The following is a 23635-nucleotide window of genomic DNA, read 5'->3' as shown; positions in this document are numbered from 1 at the left end:
CTGAATCCAGAAGACAGAACTGGTTGATATACATTAGATTTTAGGTAAATCCACTGATAGTGAAACTGTTCAGAATCATAAATGATTATTATCATAAGAATCTATATGGACAAGTGTCTGTAGGTGATTGTAGGCAAACAAAATGAAATAGTCACTGAGATCATACAGAGTTTTAAAGAATTTGAAGCTGCAACAGATGACTTACTTAAAAGTGCCTTGTTACCTGAGACTACAGAGTGCCATTTTTTAACAAAAATGTTCCAAGAGAGGTTCAGAAAACAAGCCTGTCAGTCCAATATCTACACAAAACAAATAGGTGGAAACTATAATAAAGAACAGTGGACATCTGGATAAATATGACTTATCTGGGAAGAGTTAAAACAGTTTTCATAAAAGGAAGTCCTACCTCGCAAACGTAAGGCTATCCTTTGAGGGGATCAAAAAACATGTGGATAAGGGTGATCTGATTGATCTTGGATTTACAAAAGGCTTTCAACAAATTCCTTCACCAAAGGCTTGTAAGAAAACTAAACAGCCATACTGTAACATGGCTTATAAGTATAAGGTGACGCATGTTGGAGAAAAAAAAATAAACCATTAATTCACATATAAAACAATGAGCTTTGAACTGATTAGTATCAGACAAGATTTTAAGATTTTAAAAGATAGTTCCATGAAAGCATCAACTCATTGGCAGCTGAAAAAGCAGATCAAGTGTTAGCAATGCCAGAGTTAGAAATGAGAAAAGAAAACAGATAATGTCATCGTGTTATTGTATAAATCCCAACTTTTTCTGCAGTCAGATGACTGTGTGGTGTTCCAGACCCTGCCTCAAGAAGGGTATAGAGAAAGACAGCAAGGATAATGAAAGGTATGAGAGCTTCTGTATAAAGAATGACTAATTATCCTATTTGTCTTCCCTTGAAAGTAGATGACTGAGGTGGATATGACAGATATCTATAAAGTAAGTGGAAAACATTACAAATACACTTGGTAGCTGGAGATTGCTTGTTCAGTGTCTGACACAAGAAGCAGGGGATGTCAGACAAATCTGTAGGATCCAGATTCAAACAAGAGGTGATTTTTTTTAATGTCACAGTATAGTTAGGGATGACTTCCTACAATCAGCTATAAATACTAAAAGTTATGTGGGCTCAAGAGGAGACTGGAAAAGTTCATAGAAAAGAAATTTATAACTGTTACTAAATACAAAGGAACTGCATCTGGCTGAGGAATTTCTTGAGTGCTAGTCACTGCAGGCCGCCTGAGGAAACTAGTGTACATTTTCCATGTTCATGTTCTTTTTCCTGAGCAATCATTTTTCACCCTCTATCAGAGACAACATTTCAGGATATATGGCCTCACTGAAGTCTAAGTACTGTTACTTAGCTACTTTAAGTTTACCAGAGCTCATCAGTGCTAACGTGCTAGAATTTTGTACTGGCAGTTCTTGAAAGCAGATGGGCAGCTGGGGGTTTGACCTAGATTTTTTTTTTTTTCATAAAGATCTTATCATAGAAGATCAGATTCAAGCCAAATCTTTGCCTGTATTTTGGCACAGATGAATGTTGGCATTTGTAACTTGCTGAGTTGATAAAGTTGAGTTTTGTCACACCGAATTTTTATCAGTTGTTGCCTGCACTCGGATCTTTTGGTTTTAGAGAAAACGATGGAGATGAGGGCAATGGTTAAGTGGCTGTGTTTGCTGTTAACTTTAAATTTTTCAGTGGTCTTCAAATCTCTGAATTGATGCTATTTATTTGTGTTATAGAGACCAAATAGAAACCAAAATGTCATAAACCCCATGAATGACTCCAATTTTAATGATGATGTGTCCAATTTCTGACCAGCATTTAGAAATCCCAAAGGAGGCAGAGAATGTACAAGAAGATAAGACTACTATTAAAAAGCAATATATGCTGAGGCATAAGCATTTAAGAAAGTCATATATGGCAAATGGGAGTTGTTAATGCCTATGGACCATTATTTGTTAGAGATTAGGACATAGGAAGCTTTGGGTAGCTTTTTCTTTGGGAAGCTTTTTCTACAAGTATTTGGAGGTGTTCGTAAACAGGGATCAGATTTGATTATCCTTTTTTTACCAAAATGATAAAAAAGAGCCTAATACAAACTAAATACAAAAGCACCCTAGTAATTAAAAACATAAATCTGCCCAGAAATTTATAACATTTGAAGGGTTGATGCATTTTTTCTGTAAAAAACAAAATAAAGCAAGAGTATTTTTGTATTTACCAGAGTGCTGTAGAGCATTTTTTGCAGCTACATGCTCAAGAATTTTACTGTCACAAGATTATCTATAAGAATTTTCATTAGTAAGCAAAAGGAGACAATTTTGTCTAAAGCAAGATTTTGCTTAGGGAAAAACTAAAAAGCATCTGCTATAGCAACAGATCAACATTGCACGAGATAGTAAGGAGCAGCTAGCCCTCTTGAACTGAGTTATTCTAAGTCAGGCTTTTTCACTCAGATGTCGTCTAGCAAAGCTTCTTCAAAGACCATTCCCTTTCTGAGTATGGCTTCTCTGGTAGTATCTTTTAAAAATATTTAATTATAAGTCACACTGTGCTTCTTTTGCTTCTCCAGAGCCTTTGACTTGCAAGCAGTAAAAGAAAACACTCTTTCTTCCATTAAATCCTGACATTTAGAGAGTGACATTTTCCTCTGTTTGATTAGGGAGCCTGTCTCCACCCAGTCTTTGAGTTACCTTAGTACCTTTTAGATTCCTGACGAAGGGCACAGGCCTAGGTTTAAACCCTCAACAGTTACCAGCTACTTAGATGCAAAGTCATGTAACTTAAACGCCAAGTGTTTCCCATTGCCCTGGCATCTCTGAAGACCTAGAGCCAACCAACCAAACCCACTTTGTACCCCTTTTAAACCACTCCAACTAGATCTGCAGGAGCTCAGCTGTCTACAGTTAGACTACCTTAAGTCAGAACCGGGAACAGAATTGCACCCAGGTCTTGTAATGCAGTGGCTAATTAATTTCTCACTGAATCATTTTTATTCATGCTTATGATAAGGCTACCTTACAATGCAAATCATCTCTTGATAGCATCATTAGAGTGAATTGATATCTCATTCCACTAATCCTCTTCCCTTCCATGGTGGGAAAGGCATAAGAACAGGCATTATTACGGTCCAATAATGATTCAGGTCATTGCTAAATAGCAGTCCATGCTTCAATATGCTGGGGCTAGAGAGTACCAGCAAAAGAAGCAATTCCAGGACTGGGACATTAAAAAGCTTTTCCTTTTTTTTTTTTTTTGGCATACCTACAGTGCCGCAGAAAGTGTGTGCAGGGTAGAGATGAAAATCCTAAAAAGAGCTTTCAATCTAAGTGTATCATTAATTCAGAGGATGTACATGATGTTTCACTTGAGATTCTGCTTTCTTCTTTGTTTGGAGTATGAATGCAAGAAGTGGGTAAATTAGAGTTTAAAATGTCTGGCACCATTTATTAAAGTAAACTTATGTCCTAAATCATCACTGGGAAATGTACACTTCTTTCTGCTGTTGTTTTGATTTAGCTGTCACAAGAGACTCAAGTTTAAATACAGCCTTTTCTGTCTCATGGCCGGGTCTCTTTGTGTGCGTTTCCTCAGCGTTACTTACTTTACTTTGAAGGTGGGCTGAGCGTAGGAATCTGACGAAAGAGTGGGCTGTGCCCTTGGTCTGAGAGAGCTCTTACATTCTTCTGAATGACTACATTTGCTAGTGCAGTACACAGCAGCAGCAACAGTGTGGTGCTCTGGGTCTCCAGCTCTGCCTGGCAGACAAACCTCAGGCTCGCTGAACATCTGCAAGACAAATTTTTCATGTTCTTCTGTAAATGAATGCTGCCTAACTGCACCAGGAAAATGGGCACAGGGGATTACATCTGCATTGCTATGACTGGAGGGGCGCCTTGGGGCTTTAGATTGCAAGGTGGCAAGGAGCAAAAGCAGCCTTTGCAAATCGCCAAGGTAGGATCATGAGAGAAAGATGTCAGTGTTTTGTGAACACGTGTGAAGAGAACAGTTTGTTAAATATATACTGCCTTGGGTGAAATTGTTGCTGTGGGTTGTATTGTGATGCTTGTTTGAATGTGCTCACACATTTTGCAGAGATTCTACAGGTGCTGATTGTGTTTGTTTCAATAAAAGGGATGATTACATTTAGATAGTTAACAGGTATTGCAAACATTATCTTGAATGTAAAAGTTTTGAAACTGTGAGGTGTTGTATGCCTTTCAGCTCCTATTCAACTCACTGTATGATTTGAATATTCTCAGCATATCGCAACACTGAATCTCATATTAGGAAATGCTGTTTCAGTCATCTATTTATGATACTTCTCTTCTCTAAGCATAGAATAAATACAGCTTTATCATGAGAAAATGTTCTTACTATTTTGGGAATCCCGGAAAGCATTACACTGAGTTATCTCTGTTTTTGGAAAGTTAGCTGGTCTTAGGAGCAGCTTTAACAGAAGCCAAACATTTCCTTTTATATTTCATGAACAACATTGAAAATTACTGAATGCTTCATAAATTATCTTCATGGATAAAAAGAAAGCAAAAGAGATAGCAGAAGTTCAGAATAAACTGAAGTAAGTGCCTGGAGAATTGGTAACCCCGAGTTAAAAAATAATACTTTAAAAAGTAGCGCTGCTAAAAATCATTGCTCATGCCATTGCAACAATGAAGATTTGTCATGGTTATTGAGGCTTATGTAACTGTATGGAGCTGTGTTCTGTTTTCCTAGACAAGGGGGACAAATTTTGTCCAGAGCTCTGGGATCAGCAAAATACCATTGGCTGAAACAGTACTGGGACTGCTCACCATACAATTCTCCCTTCTTAAATTGAGAGAGATTAAAATATGCCTTAGGCTAGAAAAATAGGCAGAGAGACAAGATGTCTAGGGATTTGCAGATCACCTTTTAGTATCTTGGTAGTTCCAGTACACTGAGTGTTAATTTTTCTTTGTATTTTAATATATTATTTTAGATCAGTAGTTCAGCCGTTTAAGCTCTAACTTTTTAAGCTGTCAATATACTTATTAACTAGTTACATCTAATTTACTGGATCAGTTAACTTTTTTTCACAAATAGCAGAACAGTATGTGTAAATCTACGTCATCTTATAAAAGAAGGTCCTTGTAGTTCCTCTGTCAAGAAAAGAACATCTTTCACTATTATTTTCAGTTAAGTCTATAATATTAATCATATTCAGTAAGAGAATTATTTTTATTGAGTTTATGTATCATTTTTTTATTATTGTTAAAGTTTTAGGCTTGTTCTAATATTTTGCAAAACTTGAACATGTTTAAATATTTTTTCTACTGATAGGCAACTGTTGCTTCACAAGTAAAGCCACTGATAATAGATAACAGTGGAGTCCTGCCATCTAGTGAAAATTTATAGCTAGAACTTCAAAAATTGTAAGAAACAGTGAAAGGCAACTGCCCTTGATTATGTAAAACTAAAACCAAAAAATCACAGTAATTTGAACACAAGATTATGAATAAACTTTAGTTTTTCTGGCAACTACAGTCCACACCAGATACTTTTTTTTCATATTCACATCCTAAACAGCAGCACTTAAGTCTCGTTTCCCTTTTACCACCAAAATTTGGAGCTTGAGAACTAGAGACATGGTAACAGTTGTGACTTTTCCCTTTTTCTAATGGCAATATCAAAATTTAGGAAACAAGTATATCTATTTTTAGAAAAAGAACAAAGCATGAGTTTGTTTTCTTGAAAATGAAACCAATCAACAGGTCAATACAATACTTTGTAAGAGTACATGTCTATCAGCATGTATGTGTTATAAGCATGGTGGATTGGTTGCAGCTAGGCACTGTGTGACCCTTTTTGGGGAGAGGCAATGTTTTCAGCTTTTCTTCCAGTATCCATGAAAACTGAAACTAATAACACATGAAAGATTAAACAATTACACAGCTATTGCACAGTGATTTTCCTGCTGGCTCCGAGATCCAAAGGTAGTGTTTTCCAAACACGTTTTTTTTTTTAAGTTTAAGGTTCAGCTTCTGCACTAGTGCATATTAATGTAGCTCCATGGAACCGAAGGGTCATTGCCAATTTACACCAACGCAGATTTCGTCAGAAGCGTGTATTTCTCTTTCGGTATCTCAGCTCAGCAGGAAAGCTGTGAGGGGTTGCTCTCGTTGTTGCTGAACACAGCCTGAGCGCAATATACCCCTGCACAGCTGCTGAACTGCACTCAGGCCCCAGTCATAAGCAGAGCAGGGGTTGTGATATGGATCTAAAGGGGAGAGGGAAGTAACACGGAGGGAAGTGAGACAATCCATGAAATTGTGGCAGGATACAAAAATCCCAAATTCACACTTATCTACATTTGGTAAAGGAAATACACTATTTTTAAAGCTAATGAAATAAGTCATTGCAGTTCACTACCAGAAGCAACTTTTACCAGTTTGGCTTATGACTGCTTTTTGAAAATATTGTTTTGTCATTTTTAACAAGAAAAGTGTAGAAAAATTGTTTGTTTCTTGCCCAGCTCTTAAACCGTATAGGCAAGTAGCATTCCCACTAAAATCAATGAGATTGTAGTATAAAGTGCCATCTACCATTATCATGCTAAGTGTTAACAGAGAGAAAGAAGCCTTTTGCCTTCCCAAGAAATATCTTGTGGTGTATTTTCTCACCAGCACATAAAATAGGAAATTTTCATCTGCAAAGAATTTTCAAACCATTAAATTAGGTTCAAGACATCTCCATAATTTGTTAATTGTGAGATTGCAACAAATGGAGATTTTTTTGAACTATCATAAAGTATCACGTTGCTTTGTCTATTTATAACTCTTATTCAGAACGTGCAGTTTTTAAAAACATTTGACTCTTTTTCCATAGAAGCATACAAAATGCTTACCCACCCCCCAACTCAAACCGTGGATCCTTAGATCAACTTATTTTGTTAAGTCTGCTATTGTAAACAGTTCACAAAAAAACCTGTCCATTAAAAATAGTTTGCATAATCTTTGTATGTCCAAATACATCAAAATGAACTAAAAAATATCTTTTAAATGCACTGTCAAAGGGGACACTGTGCTAAAGAAAGCTATCTAATAAACGAATGTTCTGGAAATAAAAAAGGTAATTGGGAGTACTAAACAAAGGAAAACGGTGGTTGTATCACTTGTGCTGTGCATGTACAACAACAATAAAACATGTCAGTGTAGCACGATAGAGTACCTTTTCCAAAGCAGGAGACGGTTTGGAAATCTCAATATAACAGTGACCCTAGATGGTTAAGAATTCCAGATATATAAGAGCAAAGTGACATGTGATGTCCCTTCTGTTTCCACTATAACATACATGAAAGAATGCTTATTTTTCTCAATATCATGAACATTTTTCCATGTAAATATCTTTGCAGTTTTTAATTTATAAAATATATAAAAACTGTATTTACAAAATCATGGGTGATTTTCTGGACTAGCATTTGAAATAAAGTCCTGTTAATGTTCCTACTAACACTTAACAATACCATCTGTTACATATAGCGCAGCTATATCCTTTAAGAAGCACCTCTCTGGCAACAGATAATTTAATGTAGTTGTCTATAGATGACTGATTTATAATTCAACCATAGTGTAACTCCATTACATTACCTGGTTGCAACAGAAGTACGCTATGTTCAGCATATTCATTACCTACACCAAGCAGCAATTTAATGAACTCATTGTTTATATCTGTCAAAGTCTTGCTAACTAAAGTTTGGGAAATTAACTGAATATTTCTAGTATTCAAGGGTGGTAAGTTCCATCACTTAGACCTCTAACCACTTCAAAGGAAATTCAGTTCTCTTTCTCATATTGGTATCCTAAAAGTAAAAACGAGCAGATGCTTACAAATCCTTATGATCAATTATGCTTAAGACACTGAAGAAACTGATGTTACTCAGAGTGGTGCCTCACTTGTTAGTGATTTCAAATCACGTCAGGTCTAGAAGTACTCTGGTAAATATGTCTATATTCTGATCAACACAGCTATATTTCTACATACGTCAGCAAAAACCACATCTTCAAAGGGAATCATGTTGTCCTATTTTATATCTTTGAGAGTATTCTCATCTCTCCCTGATTCATCAATGGCAGAATATTGTCTAATACAGAGAAACACGTTTTTTTAAAAGTGCTGATAAACTTCATGTAATTTTTCAGCAACTTTTTCAACTAATTTTTTAGAAAAACAGAATGGTAACATTTCCCCTCCTTTAATTTCTACCATACCAATTTGCCAGTGCATAATTACAATTATAATGCCTATCCTCTAAAATTTCAAGTTATTTCAAAGAACTTAATGGACACTTTGAAACTAATTTGTTTTTGTTTTTTGGAACTGTTTTGAAACTCAGTGTGGTTTTGCACCCTGAAAACCTTTGCTCTATTTCGATGGATGTTCTTTTATGTCGGAACATGCAAAATATCATGCAATTTCCATTCTCCTGTAAATGTTAACTATAGTCCTAATTAATTCTGTGAAATACTTTGATAATTCACAGTTCAAATCCAATGGCTTCAACTAGGCTTCATGCAAAACATTTACATTTTGTGACTATTTTGCCAATTTCTTAAATGGACTGCTACTGCTACACAGATAGTAGCTTTACCCTTGCCTTAGTAATGACATGTGACAACTGGCTGCTTTGTCATTTTGGACCTGTGCACTTGTCCATGAGAACTCTCTGATTTCAATTCAAGTCTCAGTTTCATCATTTCGGATTCAATGGAACCTGAAACTGAAAGAGAAACTCAAAGACTTGGCAACAACCTCAACCATCAGTGTGAAACGCTGATGTCTGAATTTGATCAGTTAATGTCAGATGCATACAGAGGTGGGCTCCAGTGTGGTTGTTTGGCTTTCTTCCTGTGATTATCTGAAAAACTTGACACATGCGGAACAAGCCCAAGAGACTTTCATCAAGTTGACCTTTACACTTAATTCTAGTAGAGAAAAAATACAGTATAGGATATGTTAGCACAGTTATGCTTTTGATCCTGAGGTAAGGCAAAGCATGCCACTGGCACATGCATGAGAGGTATGTCAGCGCACAGTTGGCCCACCCACAAAATACATCAGTGCCACTAGATTTAAGAAAACGCTTTTAAGTCACTGTCATTCTCCTACATTTTCATCACTGACGTGTGCCCAAAATGCCAGGTAGAAACACGGGGTTAGCAGCAGCTGAGGTTCTGCTTGCTACATCCTAGCTGAGACACGGCAAATACACTTGGTGTTATACCTGTGCTCCCAGCTCATTTAAATACCAAGTCACACAGATGAGTACAAACCATCAGTTGCCGAAGCAGTTTTTTTGTTTGCCTGCTTGCCTCTGCACTGATGACCTACGAGCACCATGTTCCTCCTGAGATGCAGGAGACGCAGGAAATAACCACTTTGTTTCGGGCCATCTCCAGATGACATTAGAAATCATCTCTGAGTTGGAGTTGGTACTTTGGTGCCATTTGATTCTGAAAATATACTAGTTAATGCATAGTCAAGTAAGATCTTACTGTACGTTAGTGTGTTTGAAAAGAAGATGCATAGATGCAGTGTAAAGGCTCAGTAGTGTACTAATGTGACCCTGCTGATGGTTCCTTATTTGTATCAATGGACATTTTAAATAGAATTTGAATACAACTTCATGCTAATGCAGACAGAGCAAGCCATGTTTAAAACATGCTAGCTGAACTTTGGCTGCAAAGGAGGGGAGTTTAGAGTTAACCTACAAGATTTTAAACACAACTTGCCTTACTTGGACTGCATTTAAAACTGTTTGTTTAAATTTGCTAGCTAATACATTTCCAAACATAGTTTGTTTTCGCAGCCTGGACAGGCTCTTATTCTCAAATTCACTCTTCAGACCATCTGACACAGCCTGTATTTGCTGATATTCAGGAAACCCTGTAAGGCATATTTACATATTCTTTCACATGAAGAGTTATGTGGAAAGTTTTTTTTTTTTTTTCCCTATCTTTTCCTGAGAGGATTTTGAATCCTTTATGGGCCCTGACCCAATTTAACAGCTGATAACATTTTTTGCGTCTGTTCAGATGACACAGTTCAGCTTCTAAGTAAATGACAAAACTTCCATTGAAAGAAAGGGAAGAACTTGGACTTTGCAGAGGTTAGGTGAATTTATTTTGCAAAATGAAGGAACAAATTAAGTTTCACAAAATCTAACTAAAATACACCACTGCTGAGTAACTGTTCCTGAAAAGCTCTCATTGCTAGTTAGAAACAGAAAAATAACTAGGAAAGAAAACTTTATACACCTTTACCAGCAAAGGCTTATATTCACTTCCCAAGGTTAGGGCTCCGCATTTTCTAGCTCCAAACTTTTGCGTTCCAGCTATTGTGCCAGTGGAAATGTTTAGTACTGAAGTCCCATCTAGTTGTTTAAAAGCTGCAGGCTGAACCAGCACATGATTGTACACCCTATTTTAGATATACAGAACTACATACCAAGCTGGTTTTGGCATGCTTTCCACAGTATTTAGACAAATACAAGCATGCTTTGGATACATGGAAGTATTCTGTGTTTGTTTCTAACAGATACTTTCCCAACTCTCATGCTAGGAGAGTTTTCAATGGAATAGAATGAACGACACAATTCACACTGATTTAAACCGAACAAGTTAAAAAAAACAAACAGTGTATTCCTACTAAATCAGATTAGTTGCTTTGTACAGAGCTTTGCCCCATTGTTTAGGTTCTTTGCTGGAAACATTTAAAGTACACTGCATGACATTATTATATTTCATTGTTCTGTATTTTCTGCCATTGCATTCTTATTGTGAATGTGAATGTAATAGTAAGACTTTTGGCCAAGTTCACAGTAAAATATCACAACAGGAAATGCTGTTTACAAAACCCTTTAGGATTGTGTCAGATTGATGGAGAGGATACTGCAAGCAATTTATGCAAATCATAGAGGGCTTTCTTCCAATCTCAGCGTGTTTCAGATTTACTTTCTAGAGCAGAAATCTGTGTTAGGGACCATATTTCATGGGTTAAATGCTTAGCACTCTATAAAGTGAGACTGATTCACAGAGATAGCTTCTACTTTAAAAGGAACAATTCTGTGCAGGGAATTAACTGTGGACAAAAATGATAACATTTAGATTGCAACCAGTACTGTTTGTTAGCTGGAACAGAACAGGCATTAAAGAAAAGCCCTGGATATCAGCTTGAAGGTTTTAAATTTCAGACCTAATGTACACAAGTTACACAGTGGATTTCTTTTTCCTTTTCTGTAATTTTTCCCATCTGTCCCATTTCATTAGAATCTGCAGTCCATAAGCAGTGTGGATGTTAGGAAGACGCTAACGCACGTTTAGACTGAAACACTTCAGCATGCACCAAAAAAAAAAAAAAGTGTTATCCTTTGGTTACCTGCCAATATAACATGGTGTTGAGCATGAAAGCCAAAAATCTTCAAAACACCTCAGCACCTTACTCCCAATGGGGTGCTAAGAAGAGTGAAGTGGCTGCTTTATTTGTTGCTTATGTGGAAGGAAAATTGCAATGAAAAACTGGTTTTAAGCTCTCCAGAGTTGATAGGCTCATACCCTGAGCTCTCTATGTGCTGCATTTCTGGGCACAGTACAGGATCTTCTTCTCTTGTTTAGCAGGGAAGCACTGCCTACAAATCTTTCTACTTCCACAGAAACATATTTTGAATCCTTTAAATTTCCTTCTTTGTTTGGTATCTCCTTGCTACATCTGGGTTGGGGCAACTGAAGCATGGGTAACCTTCTCCTTCAAAAGAGTTACGTCATCCTGGACAGTGCAGTTGTGGAATTGTTATTTTATAAACTTGTCTTTTTGTAAGTAAATTTCAGAAATATGGTCCCATTTAGGAAGCTGGATACTTTGGTTTTTGTAAACATGTTTTTTATTACAATTCATTAGCAGATGAACCGTTGGTGGGTCAAAACTCTGAGCAAAGTAGATAAGTTACAGTTTTCTATATGGATCATCTGTCTTGATGGTTTCATTTCGTATGTTCTCTATATACATAAACATGTCATGTATGTCATGAATGGCTACAATACAGAATTTCAAGAAAGAAAGTTTCTAAAAAAAAAAAAGGAAGACAATCATATGTCCATTGCAGTACTCGATAGTAAAAAAGAAAAACAAACTGAATGACAAGCGAGCATAATTTTGTAACACCAAATTCCCCTTTCCTAGTACTGTTGCACAAGGAGTACCAGGAACCGCTTGTTGTCTGTAGGCAAAGGTGGAAGAGAAGAATCTTTGTTTTAAAAACCAAACAGCTGAAATTACTATAAAGGACTCCTTAACAAAGCAGTTGCATTTTTTCCCATGAACTCAATGGGCAAATTGCCATTGACCTTAAAGGGCAAAGGATTGAGTGTTAAGATGTATTATATAGGATAGATATTTAATTAGAAGCAGATATTATGAATAAAAATCCTCATTGGGAAGGGTGTAGCAGCTTTTGCTAGAGATCTATTTCCTACAATATTCTTTGTCTAGCAGAAGTAATTCCCTTCAAAGGAAAAAAAAGAAACTTAATAAAAACAGACTTCAGGGTATTCCAGTAACACTGTTGAATAATGTAACATTTTTTTTTTTTTTTTGATCTATTTGGTAATTGTATATTTTACTTCCAAGCTGTCTTGGAAGTCTTTGTAAGCACCAAGATACACTTCTGAGTTGAAGACATTTCAGTTTGCCAATTTATAAGAAAGTGAAATGATTGCTAATAATAGGTATTCGACTGGCATTACTAGATACTTGAGACACTTACTGATGGGCATACAGTATCGGTGTAAGCTAAGGAGGGAATTTAGGCTGTGGACATATCTCTCAGTTGCAAACTTTTATTGGTTGAAGGGACTACTTGTAACTGCCCTCTTGCTTCCTTCAGCTCTGCAAATAGGTTTGTGTCAGTTGAAATAGGCTGGTATTTCTTAAACAATGTATATACCAGGGCTTTGCTAACTCACCTCATTTTGACCAAGAGCTTAGGGACCAATCATTAGAGCAGCTCATCTACATGATTTGAAGTGTGGAAACATCCACCTTAGCACAGGGAGGAGGAAAGAGAGGAGTGCCAAGCAGCTCTGGGTGGCAACCTTTTCAGCATGCACAGCTGTGGCTGGACAAAGCAGACAGTGACTCCTTGAGTTGGCACACCTAACTTGCAGATGCATTTTCAACAGTTGAACTGGCATCACTTTGGAAAGGCTCTAAGTGTCCTGCAAAAACCTGCTTTTCTTCCAGAAGAAAAGCATCCAAATGGAGAATTGTGCAATGGTAATTACAGTGGTTGCCTATGCCTGTGTTTCCTGGATCTACCGTATTCAAGGGGATTCACCGTCATGAGTTTTATTAGCTTTACTCAACCACTAACACTAGTGCTCCTGAAGACATATCTCTATTTATCTGTCTATACAAACTTAAATCCTTCTTCTCTGCAAGAAATTCTTTCTCTGCTTTCTCTTACCATTCTCTCAGAAGTACTTTTATTTGAATATAGAAATACAGCTACTTACTTAAGCATTGCTTTCAGTGAACTCACTGAAAATTGAGGCCAAACAATGCCTAAGAATTTAAACCTTGTTACTTGGTTAGAATAGTGCCTGTCACTTCCAGACCTCTGGACTGAAATAAATAAAAGAAACCTTCTGCTTTGCAAGAACTCTCTCATCGCTGAAATCTCTGAACTACTAGAGCATAACAGATGTGGCTGGAATACACTGATCAGCATTTTGTTCCACAAATTACATTTTCCTATTCTGCAGAGAGAACTTCAAAGACTAGCTGCCATAAGCCACTGATTTAATTACAGAGGATGCATATGGAAATAATCTGAAAGGATAAATAGCTTTATATATTATCATATATTCATAATTATCTCCCTGCACACTGGAAAGAATACTCCCCGAATGCATAGTGTAAGACCTGCTTATAAAACTCTTCAAATTAGAAAAAGCTATCATTAATCAAGGATATTTTAAGCAAAGTCTAAAATATAGCATTGTTTAATGTCTAAGACCCTTACAGAGAAGCAGCTGTTCCACATCCCTCACTGTGGAAAACCCAAGGTTTTAGAATTGTTGACTTGTATGAAAAAAAAAAGAAAAAAAAAAGATACCTAGCTAATTAGCATGGTTTCACCTAAATTTTCATTCAGAGGAATGAATCTATTATGCTGATCACTACAAAACAAGTAATTCACAAACTTGTGGGAAGGTTTGTTATAATAATGCCTAATAAAATTGAGCCATTTTTTTATGAAGCAAAATGTTATTTTTAAAGTTTTATTTCATGGGATCCATACTGTCAGCCAAAGTCTGCATTTAGATGTGCTGTGCATATTTAGGGGTATCATGAGGAAGATACTAGTCATTAAACTGAGATAGAAATCACATCTAGAGCACTTTTCCTTTTCAAGTGCCCAAATCCCATTGCTAAGTGAATTAGCAGCGTGCAATTACACCCAGGCTGAATAATGACCTTTTCATGATACTGACATATTATTGATTATCACTAGATGGTGCTATTATTCACAGTCCCCAAAATCACAGGTAGCTGAATGTAAAGATAGATACACCTTTGAGAAATTTTGGTTGTTAGATTTAGTATTTTCTTACTGGAGCTGTTGAGTATTGTTCAGTTCAGCAACTCTCAGACTGAGTAATTTCAAAGTGTAGAATTAATTCATTCAAGGTAAATATGTAAACAAATCAAGAATCACATATTATCCAATTAATCAAGCTCTACATCCCTCATTGCTTTTTTCAAGCCATTTCAGTTCTTCCTGTCACATCTACTTATTAAGCCCTGCATACAAACAGAATATAATCTCTTGAAGGGGGGCCCCATAAATTTGTACTAGGGTTTGATTTGTGATTTTGTAATACTATAATTAGGTCACAATTTTTTTTTAATGTAACTAAAAAAGAAATATTTCAGAAGGCCTTAAGAAAGAAGCAGACATAATCCTTTAAAGAAAGAAAAAATCATTATCTGTTTTTCATCATATAATCATTTAATATTACACACTACTATGTAATACATGTAGTGAAATAACAAAAGAGAGTAAAAAAACCAAGCATTATATCAAACCTAAGTTTCTTCCAGCCCAATATGAGAAGGGCCAGGGCTGGGAGCAATGGAAAACTTAAGAAGTCTCCCAGGTCTTGTATACAATTTAAACTGAACTTTGAAGTATTTTTATTTTTTTCTCTTCTAAATTCCTCATTATCTTGCTTTTCCTTTTCCCTCCCTTAATTTTTGTCATGACTTCAGCCTGCAATACTAGCCCTTCTAAAGATGCATCCTTGAACAGCTAGGGATGTTGGAAGTCCACCTGAGTTTTTCAGCTTCTGCCCATTTTTACTTGAATATTTTGAAATTAAGAGATCACTATAAGTCTGATCCAACATATTTTTCCATGACTGCATCTTTCCTTGAAAAGCCCTCATTCAGCTCCTACATGTGCTAGATTTTTAAGTCACTTCCCAGATTCCCAACATAATGTTACCAAAAGATTTCTGAATTAAATGGCACAGTCTGTGACTACAAAATGATTTGACTTTAAAACATCTTGCCAATCCACAGACGCAAATATTTCCCAAACTCTCAGACTTACAGCTTTCTTCATCTATATTTACAGCAACAGTGAAAAACAATGAAGTGAATCTAAATCTAGCGAGAGGACCTTGCATGCCTCTTTTTCTATACAGGCAAGAACAGTACGAAGGGTATGATAATTAAGCCCAAGGAGATGGTCATCTTTGTGGCCTGATATTTTTTTTAGTGTTACTACTTGAACAAATGGAGCACTGAAATGCTCTGCCTGAGAACAATGGTGCTGAGCCCCGTACCACCCTCCTGGGTCATTCAGTTGTTGTTTGCTTCCAATCCTGATTTGCATAAGAGGCCTGGAAAAGTTGCAGGGACTACAAATTAGCACAAATTGATATTGGGTGCTAATTGACTCAAGAGAAAACTAAAGATGCATTGGCCTGTTCAAATCAGGCTTGAATTTAGGCTTTCTGGGTTCCTGCATCAGCCAGCTCTGAAGAATTAATCCCTGGCACAGTTCACCAGCCGCTGGGTCCAGGGATAAAAATAGAGAGGCAGTGACTGGACCAGGTTTTAGCACAATCTCAGCTGAAACTGAACAGGGTGGGAAGGATCCCTTCCTCTTACGAAAAATATTTTATTTTCAAGTGTTGTAGGCTACAACACGGCAATCAAACTCATCTAAAATAAGAGCCAAACTAAATGTCTCCCCAAAGCCTTTTACTGCTCTAGACCCAAGCATTTTTTCAAGGCTGTAAAATGTTCATAATTCCATTTTTTGTGTGCTGCATCTAAAACAAGGAACAACATTTATTTCAATGACTGGATGAATCATGCTGACGGTCACAGCTTTACCTCTACAAACCATGCAGAGGCAGCTACCTATTGCTCCGGTTCTATGCAATGTCTCTTGCTTGTCTGTTACCCAACTAAAAAGCTTCCTCTCATTGGTTTCCACCAAATCATGATGAGTGAGCCTTCAGATGAGACCTGAGCTCTCTGGCATCAACAGCTTCTTATGATATTAGGATTTTTTGTAATCCACAGATTGTGGGACTGAGTTTAATACCTGGAGAAGTTCTTCATTCTGCACATGGTGGAAATACTGTGCCAATAGGTTTCTTAGTGACATCTACTCCCTTTTGTATTGTAGCATTGTTGTACACCTTACTGGGAGAGGAAATGATATACTGCAAAATTCCCTCTGTTTTTATACTTTTATAGCACTACAGAAAGGAACAATCCCTTAGGGATTTGCACAACCTCACATTATAGCTACACATCACTTAAAGCAAAACCTATGTTGGTCCAACTGAGTTAGTTTCATTTAAAAGCTTCCATGATCTTTCTTGATTTCTCTAATTTTACATTTGCAACATGCTCTCAGGCCAGAGATAAAGTTTACTTCAACATGCAGCTTCCTGGTTTCTTCCATACAAAAAGGAAAGAACTGAAAAACAGTTGCCTCTGATACAGTGACGTGAATATGCTCTTGCTGAAGTGTTTTCTTTAAATTACTTATTAGGCTTAAGTTAATATGAAAAAGGTAAGTTTCAGGGCAAAATAATAAAGAGAAGAGGAAACTGAACACTGATTCTGACACCAAATTCAATTTATGAAGGCACTGACCTATGACATCTGATTAAAGACTATGCAATCCTTAAAAAGTATGCTTCCCAGAGAAACTTGAGAAGATACCAGCAATTCATATAGCAGGCCCTGTCCCTCAAAATTGTATTAATAAGAGCAGTGTCAACAAAGTTATAACTTTTCTGAGGCAATCTGAGTCAGATTATTTCTTTCATGTGAAAGAGAGCACTGCACATCTCTACATTCCTCTTCAATTGCTTAAAATGCCACTTTTCAGTTGATCTTTAAATGACTTCTTTAATCAACAATACGCTGAAATTCGCATCTGACTCTGAAGGTTTCTTAAAGAGAGCTAGAAACAGTGCCATGAGTTAGGTAATTACATCACCCTTCAATTTCCAATGCACAAGGTAATGTGAATCATAGGGAAGCACTTGCTCAAGAAACAAATCCAAAATACAGAACCGATCCATATAAATAACTTTTTGGTTTCTAGCTGTGCCTTCACAGGTTCCTCCTAGCCTCTATTCCCTTTCTTTGGTGTTTGGCATTTGGAAGAGTGCTGCAGATCAGGGCTGGCTGCCATTACCACAGGTTTCCTGAAACTCCTTCTAACAATCCTTCATGAACAACATACTGTCATATTGTCAGATATTCCTTCAGATTATTTCTTCTTTCACTAGTAAATGCTGAAAGCAGAAGAATGCCTATGAGAGGAGAAGATAGAATGATTTCCATTTCCTGTTCTGTATGTGTCTCATCTTTTTAAGCTAGTATTTGACCTCTGTTGGGAGTTTCCACAGATCTAAAGGGAAATAATACATGAAGGATTTTGTTTTAGCAGCTGCCAATCCCTTAATTTCACATGTATTTACAAAAAGTGCCTCTTAACTCAGTACAAAATACATTTTTTTTGTTGTTTGCTTCTGTAGCAAAGGCTGTGTTCAGTCTCAAGACCAAATCATGAAGATCTGTCACAGTTCCAGATTTATCTAATCAAAGTTACTCAGAGGTTCCATATGGCTGTAACAATGCAACTGAGTTAGATTGCAACAAAGCTGGAATAACAGAAGCCTTGCAAAATGAAAAGGAATGCTTTTGTCCTAAAGTCATATAACCGTAGAGCTGTCAAAAAACTATGTTCGGATGAAATATTCTGAATGACAAGTAGGTATTTTATAGCCACATGTTAATCTTCTCAAACGGGATGAGTTATTAAATTAAATCCTTAGAAAGGGTAGTTCTTTTATGTGTGCTTATGTTTTCCAGATGTTTGATAGAGACAAGACTATCCTGCTCATTTGCATATGCTTGTTTCTTTTGTTATTATTTTCAGAAAAAATTTTAAAACTCATTATTATTCTAACATCTGAGTAAGATTTGAAAATCTTCTTTTATTTTAGTCCCAGAGCATTTTTCAATTATCTTTCTTAATTGTTATTTCTACAATTTATTGTTTTGGAAGATGAGGAAAAGAACAGAAGTCTATCGTGACTTCAAGTTCTAACTTCTATTTCAGTAACACTCTACAGAATAGGCCATTACTCTGCAGCATAACAATAGAGAAGGTGATGGAGCTGCGCTAGAAGAACTGTAGTGCATTTTCAACAAAGTCCAGGAGGCATAAAGGAAGGTCACAGGCGAGAACATACTTGTAATTTGGAGTAACACAGTATTCTTCAGAATGATCATACTCTTAGCAGATTTTAGATCTTTAAGGTCTTAAAATGGGAAGGTTCATTAGCAGCAAAATCCAGAGTCAATTGAAATTAATTAAACAAGTAGGATTTTGTCCTAGGTTTTGTCCCCATTAATTGGATTTAATGCTTCTGGAAGCTTAGTAAAGTTATAATGCACAGAAAATATGATGCCTTTAAAAAACACTAAGCTTTTTACTTGTGCTCTTCCATTACATAATAATAGGTAATGCAGAAGCACTTTCACACTTCGGTTCCTTGTCTTCAGGAAATGGAGATGTACCCATACATCTCCTGTGTGTGACTGTCTCATTGGTAGACCACAGTTGACTGATATTTTGTAAGCCAGACATCACTTAATAGGAATACTAGCAACAGCAGTGATTGTTGTCTTTCATATCTAGCGGAATGCTTTTATACAAAGTACACCTATGCTGCAACAAATAACTGTGCTTCAAAGTGAAATAATACCACTTCAAATTGCCATCTCCTTTTTCAAGGCCCTTCCTTCTTGACAAAACCAGAGTGTTGCAGAAAGTTACTGCTGTGCATTCAGTACACGCCAGGGTCCCTGCTAGGCCAGCCCCTGAGTGACCCTAGCAGGAAATGTGTGCCTGGCAGGTCTGACCACCTGCAATCATTTTACTTTTTAAAGTCTATTTGTAGGAGAGAGACTACTTACAGTGTCCCAACCAAATTCCAAGTTGTGCCTTGGATCTGATTACATTAGTTACCCCATGCCCCTTCCTGTTTTGAGAGTTTTATTTGGAAAATATTACTTTACCTCCTAAAAGACACACATACAGTGGTGCTCTGGCATAGGACAGCTGCATTTCATGAATGTGTGGACTGCAGACTTCTGTGTGTACAGCTGCATCTGCAAGATAGCTGACATGTCTTCAAGCTGGCACAGATTTTGGCCAAATGTCATTAAAGCACTTTAGAGTGGAATGAGAGCTGCCATATTATGCTTGGGTTAGTACATCATAATAATATTTCAGAAAGATAATTAAATGAATAGAAAATGTATGCCAAAGATCTGCTTGAAACAATACTCAGTCTCTTTTATTACTCCAGAATTGTTAAAAATGGCAGCATTAAAAACCAACTGTCTCTTTCCCAAGCTACATGCCTCTTGGATTTCCTTAAAAACTCAGTCTTTACAGATCCTTAATAATGCAACCATTGTAATTCAAGAACGCTCCCCTGCTGGTTTTGATTAATTTATTTTAACAACACAGAAGAAGTCTGCTGTAGCTCCTCTGGTAATACAAATCTGTGTCACAAAGAATTCTGTTGTCTCCACCTCTCTAATAAACTATAGTGTCAGGGTTCAGAGCTAAATGGATTGCAATACAACTTAATTCATCTCTACTCTTGCATCTGAATTTAATATCAGTTCTTTTCCCCTTCAACCCTTAGCTTGTTTGTATTTCTATTCCAATTTCCCATCTAAGTAGCACTTCCAATTAAATATTTTAATTTGTATGCAATAACACCCATTTTACACAATTAAAATTAATATCCTGAAAAAAATACCCATGGTCAGATATCTTAAAAAAATAAAAAATAATCATGGCTTTCTTGCCAACTTTTAAAAAATTACTGCAAGTAATGCCATGTGCTCTTTTTCTTACACTACTAGATTCTGAAGACTGGTTCCTACCTGAGTTACAGCCTACATTACAAGTAGAATACATTTCTGCATGTTCTCAATTGCAAAATTATTCCATCCAGAAGAGGAAAAAACCCAAGCAATCCTAATGTTTTAATGTTTCTATCTTTTTTCATATGGTATCAGAGGAACTTTTACTTCCTAGTTGCAAGGCTAATAGAAGAACCTTGGAAGGACCGCAGTCAGTTTGAAAATGAAATACATATTGAAGGCACCTAAACAGCAGTTACAGTTCCTAAAGATGGAAATTCAGTAGATGTACAAATAGCTGCTTTTAAAAAGCAGGGGTTTTCAGAGGTTTTAGCAATTGTTGCAATGTCATATAATTGTTTTCCCAAATTCTAGGAACAGGTGAATACTCCAGCATTCATGTAGTATGATGATTTTTGGGAATTGTACCACACTTGAACAGAAATTGCTGTTAGCTTGCTTATACAATTACATACACTTGAACTGTTTTCTTTACACATAAATATTAAATACTTCTTTGTTTAAACTCACTCATTTAAACATTAAGTAAAATGAAACTAAACAATTTCCAGGCTGTTTCTTACAGATTTCTGATAAACTAGATGCTCCTTTGACATATCACATGTAATTTCAACAATACTCCTACGTGTGACTGTATATACAGATGCTTTAGGCTAACATTAAACAATGTTCTATAGCTATGAGTGTTTTTGTAATCCAAATAAAGTAGGTAGTGTTTTTATAACTATCAATTCTTGGGTTATGGAGAATGTCTTCAAATAGAAATGGAAAGAGGTTTATCATTACAAACAGGTCTCATTCCCTTAAAAGGAAGTTGTTTCTTTTTTCTTCTGCTTCTTTGGAGAACTGGCTACAAACTGGGAATGGTTATTGTATGACTCATTTGAGAGGAATAGCTACAGTGTAAAAAGTTCAGAAAGGATTTTAATAAAACCAAACCCAATTATCTTCTGTTTGGGGCACAGTAAGGATAGATTTAAAGTGGAAAATATCGCATTTTTCAGAATGTTGTAAATCAACGTAATACAGTAATGTTTTAAAGGGAAGGGGAAAAAGGTCAGGAAAAATAAAGCATTTACCGTTACTCTCCGTTCTACAGATGAGACAGAATTCTCCTTTCAAATGCAAACTTTACATTTACTTTATTCTGGTCTGGCCTTAAAGTGAGCTCCTACACCCACCGATGCAAATCACTGACTGCCAAAAACATGCAGCAAACTTGGGAATCATCACTCACTCAGCTATGCACAGATAGTGCAGCTCTTCCACTGCGCCCCACATACTTCAGCTTCTTGGAACTTCCTCAAAACCCCAACACTGTAAGTCCAACTGTTCACAGTAATAAAATTATTTGACATGAAGCTACTTTAATTACATAAATGGCTATGCTGTGGACATTTGAGACTATAAATGCTACAAGTAAATATTATTGTTTTATTTCTTTTATTGTTCTCTCCCCTGACAGCTTAAAGGATACAATAGTAAAGTTAGGACAGAAAAAAGCCCTTTTCACCTTAAACTTCTGTTATTGTTTATGATTAAGCAACTGAAATTTTTGGCATAGCACAAAGATGTGAAAGAGGCAGTCTTATACCTTGTAACTTTTGTTTACTGTGCTATTCAAAGGGGAGGCTGATCAGAAAGCATGAGGCAGTACTCAAGTGATCGTTGTATCCTTTCATTATAAACCCCATCTTAGATTTTACAAATTGATGCATGAAATCACATCTCCATCATGTCACTTAAAGTTCTGCTTTTCTGTGTGCTGCAACATTCAAGTATCCTATTTTTTATTTACAAATGGGAAACTGGTGTTACGCCTCAAAACTAATTTTTAATAGTGCTTGTGACTGTTAACATTAGGAATATGCATAGAAAAAGTACATGCTAGCTGATGTATTATGTATTTTAAAGATGCGATGGCTGGGTGAGGGATACTGAGTGTTTAGCAAGTGTTTCATGCAAGATATGGAGAGAAGCATTTTTTTTTAAACTCTGCTCTAGCTGTTTAGCTATTGCTGCTCTAGCAGGAGAAGTAGGTACGCAGCACAGTGAACTACTAGAAAAATCTGGTATATAGTCCACTCTTTAAACAGCTAAGTGTTTCAATGTTTTTATCTAAACCCCAGGCAATGGGGTCAGGATATTCTATTTAATGTGACAGTCAAACACAGTTTGATAGTTAAAGATCTGCTGAACAGTCTGTAATATTTTTGTAAGGATATGGCTTGTCTATTTAAAGTGTGTGAGATTAGAAGGGCAACCACAATAATCATTGCATGTGGTTGCCAAAATTCTGTAGAAACCATCTGGAGGGGAACACAATATAGCAAAAAACACCATTTTGCCTTAAAGTTATAGGACATCGTAAATGAATAAAACTTCATGGAGTAAGTCAGTTGCTTCATATCAAGACACTTCTTACTGTGTAGTCCAAAGAATATTCTGCATCAATAGTTTACAGTTTTTCCACTCTAAACAAAGACAGTAATTCATCAGTCACAACAGAAAGGTGTTAATATATTTTAAGATTTTTAATTACTTTGTCCTTAATGCACATATATTTCTGTGTTCACTTAAACAACTGTTAGAGGTTCACATTTTGATGTGAAAGTGCATGTACAAAAGTGTGTGTGATAGTGCATGGCCATTTGTATAAATTAAAGTTTGCAAAAGAGCTGATTTTTTTAATTGTAATTTAAGATGTTTTTTTTTTGATTTTCCCACTTTTAGCACTATAAACTTTTTCCTCAGTGTTTCTCTAAGACTGAGCCAAGTGAGGCTGAAGTTAACAGAAAGCAACCAAGTGATTTCAATGGGAGTTTCACATCTTGAAAGTAAAAACAGATCACTATTTTGGCAAGATTGTCTCTGTATGTGAATTCCTATTCCTAGGAAGTTTACAGTAAAATGCCGAACATTTCAAACTGCTATGAGACTAATTGAAATTGAATCTTCTTCTAAATATAGGTAAAATATCTTGTAGTCTTCAAAGCTAGATTTTAAAAGAAAAATTGCTTCAAAACCCTCATCACTCCCTTCCACCTTGCTAATGCCTGATCAGCTGA

The 23635-nt window shown here is 36.3% G+C and overlaps 1 protein-coding gene and 1 long non-coding RNA gene across 3 annotated transcripts in view; one reads left to right on the top strand and one right to left on the bottom strand.

Annotated features, from left to right (window-relative positions):
• The first annotated feature begins 3680 nt into the window (after positions 1–3680).
• The window catches only part of SYNPO2 (synaptopodin 2), a 93077-nt gene continuing 73122 nt past the window's right edge, over positions 3681–23635 (top strand). Inside the window, exon 1 of one of the 2 annotated variants that reach the window (XM_083835947.1) lies at positions 3681–3986. In XM_083835947.1, coding sequence (XP_083692073.1) covers positions 3858–3986 — 129 coding nt within the window. In that variant the 5' untranslated portion in view covers positions 3681–3857. The remainder of the gene's footprint in view (positions 3987–23635) is intronic. The other variant, XM_083835946.1, reaches the window with a different exon arrangement.
• Positions 3993–23635, bottom strand: part of LOC310899532 — a 64222-nt gene continuing 44579 nt past the window's right edge. Inside the window, exon 5 of the long non-coding RNA XR_014584363.1 lies at positions 3993–19789. This is a non-coding gene — a long non-coding RNA (uncharacterized lncRNA). The remainder of the gene's footprint in view (positions 19790–23635) is intronic.

Source organism: Anser anser (assembly GCF_964211835.1).
Source record: "Anser anser genome assembly, chromosome: 4".
Classification (NCBI taxonomy): domain Eukaryota; kingdom Metazoa; phylum Chordata; class Aves; order Anseriformes; family Anatidae; genus Anser; species Anser anser.
Note: the sequence above shows the minus strand (reverse complement) of the source record. Positions and strands in the feature narration are given on the sequence as shown.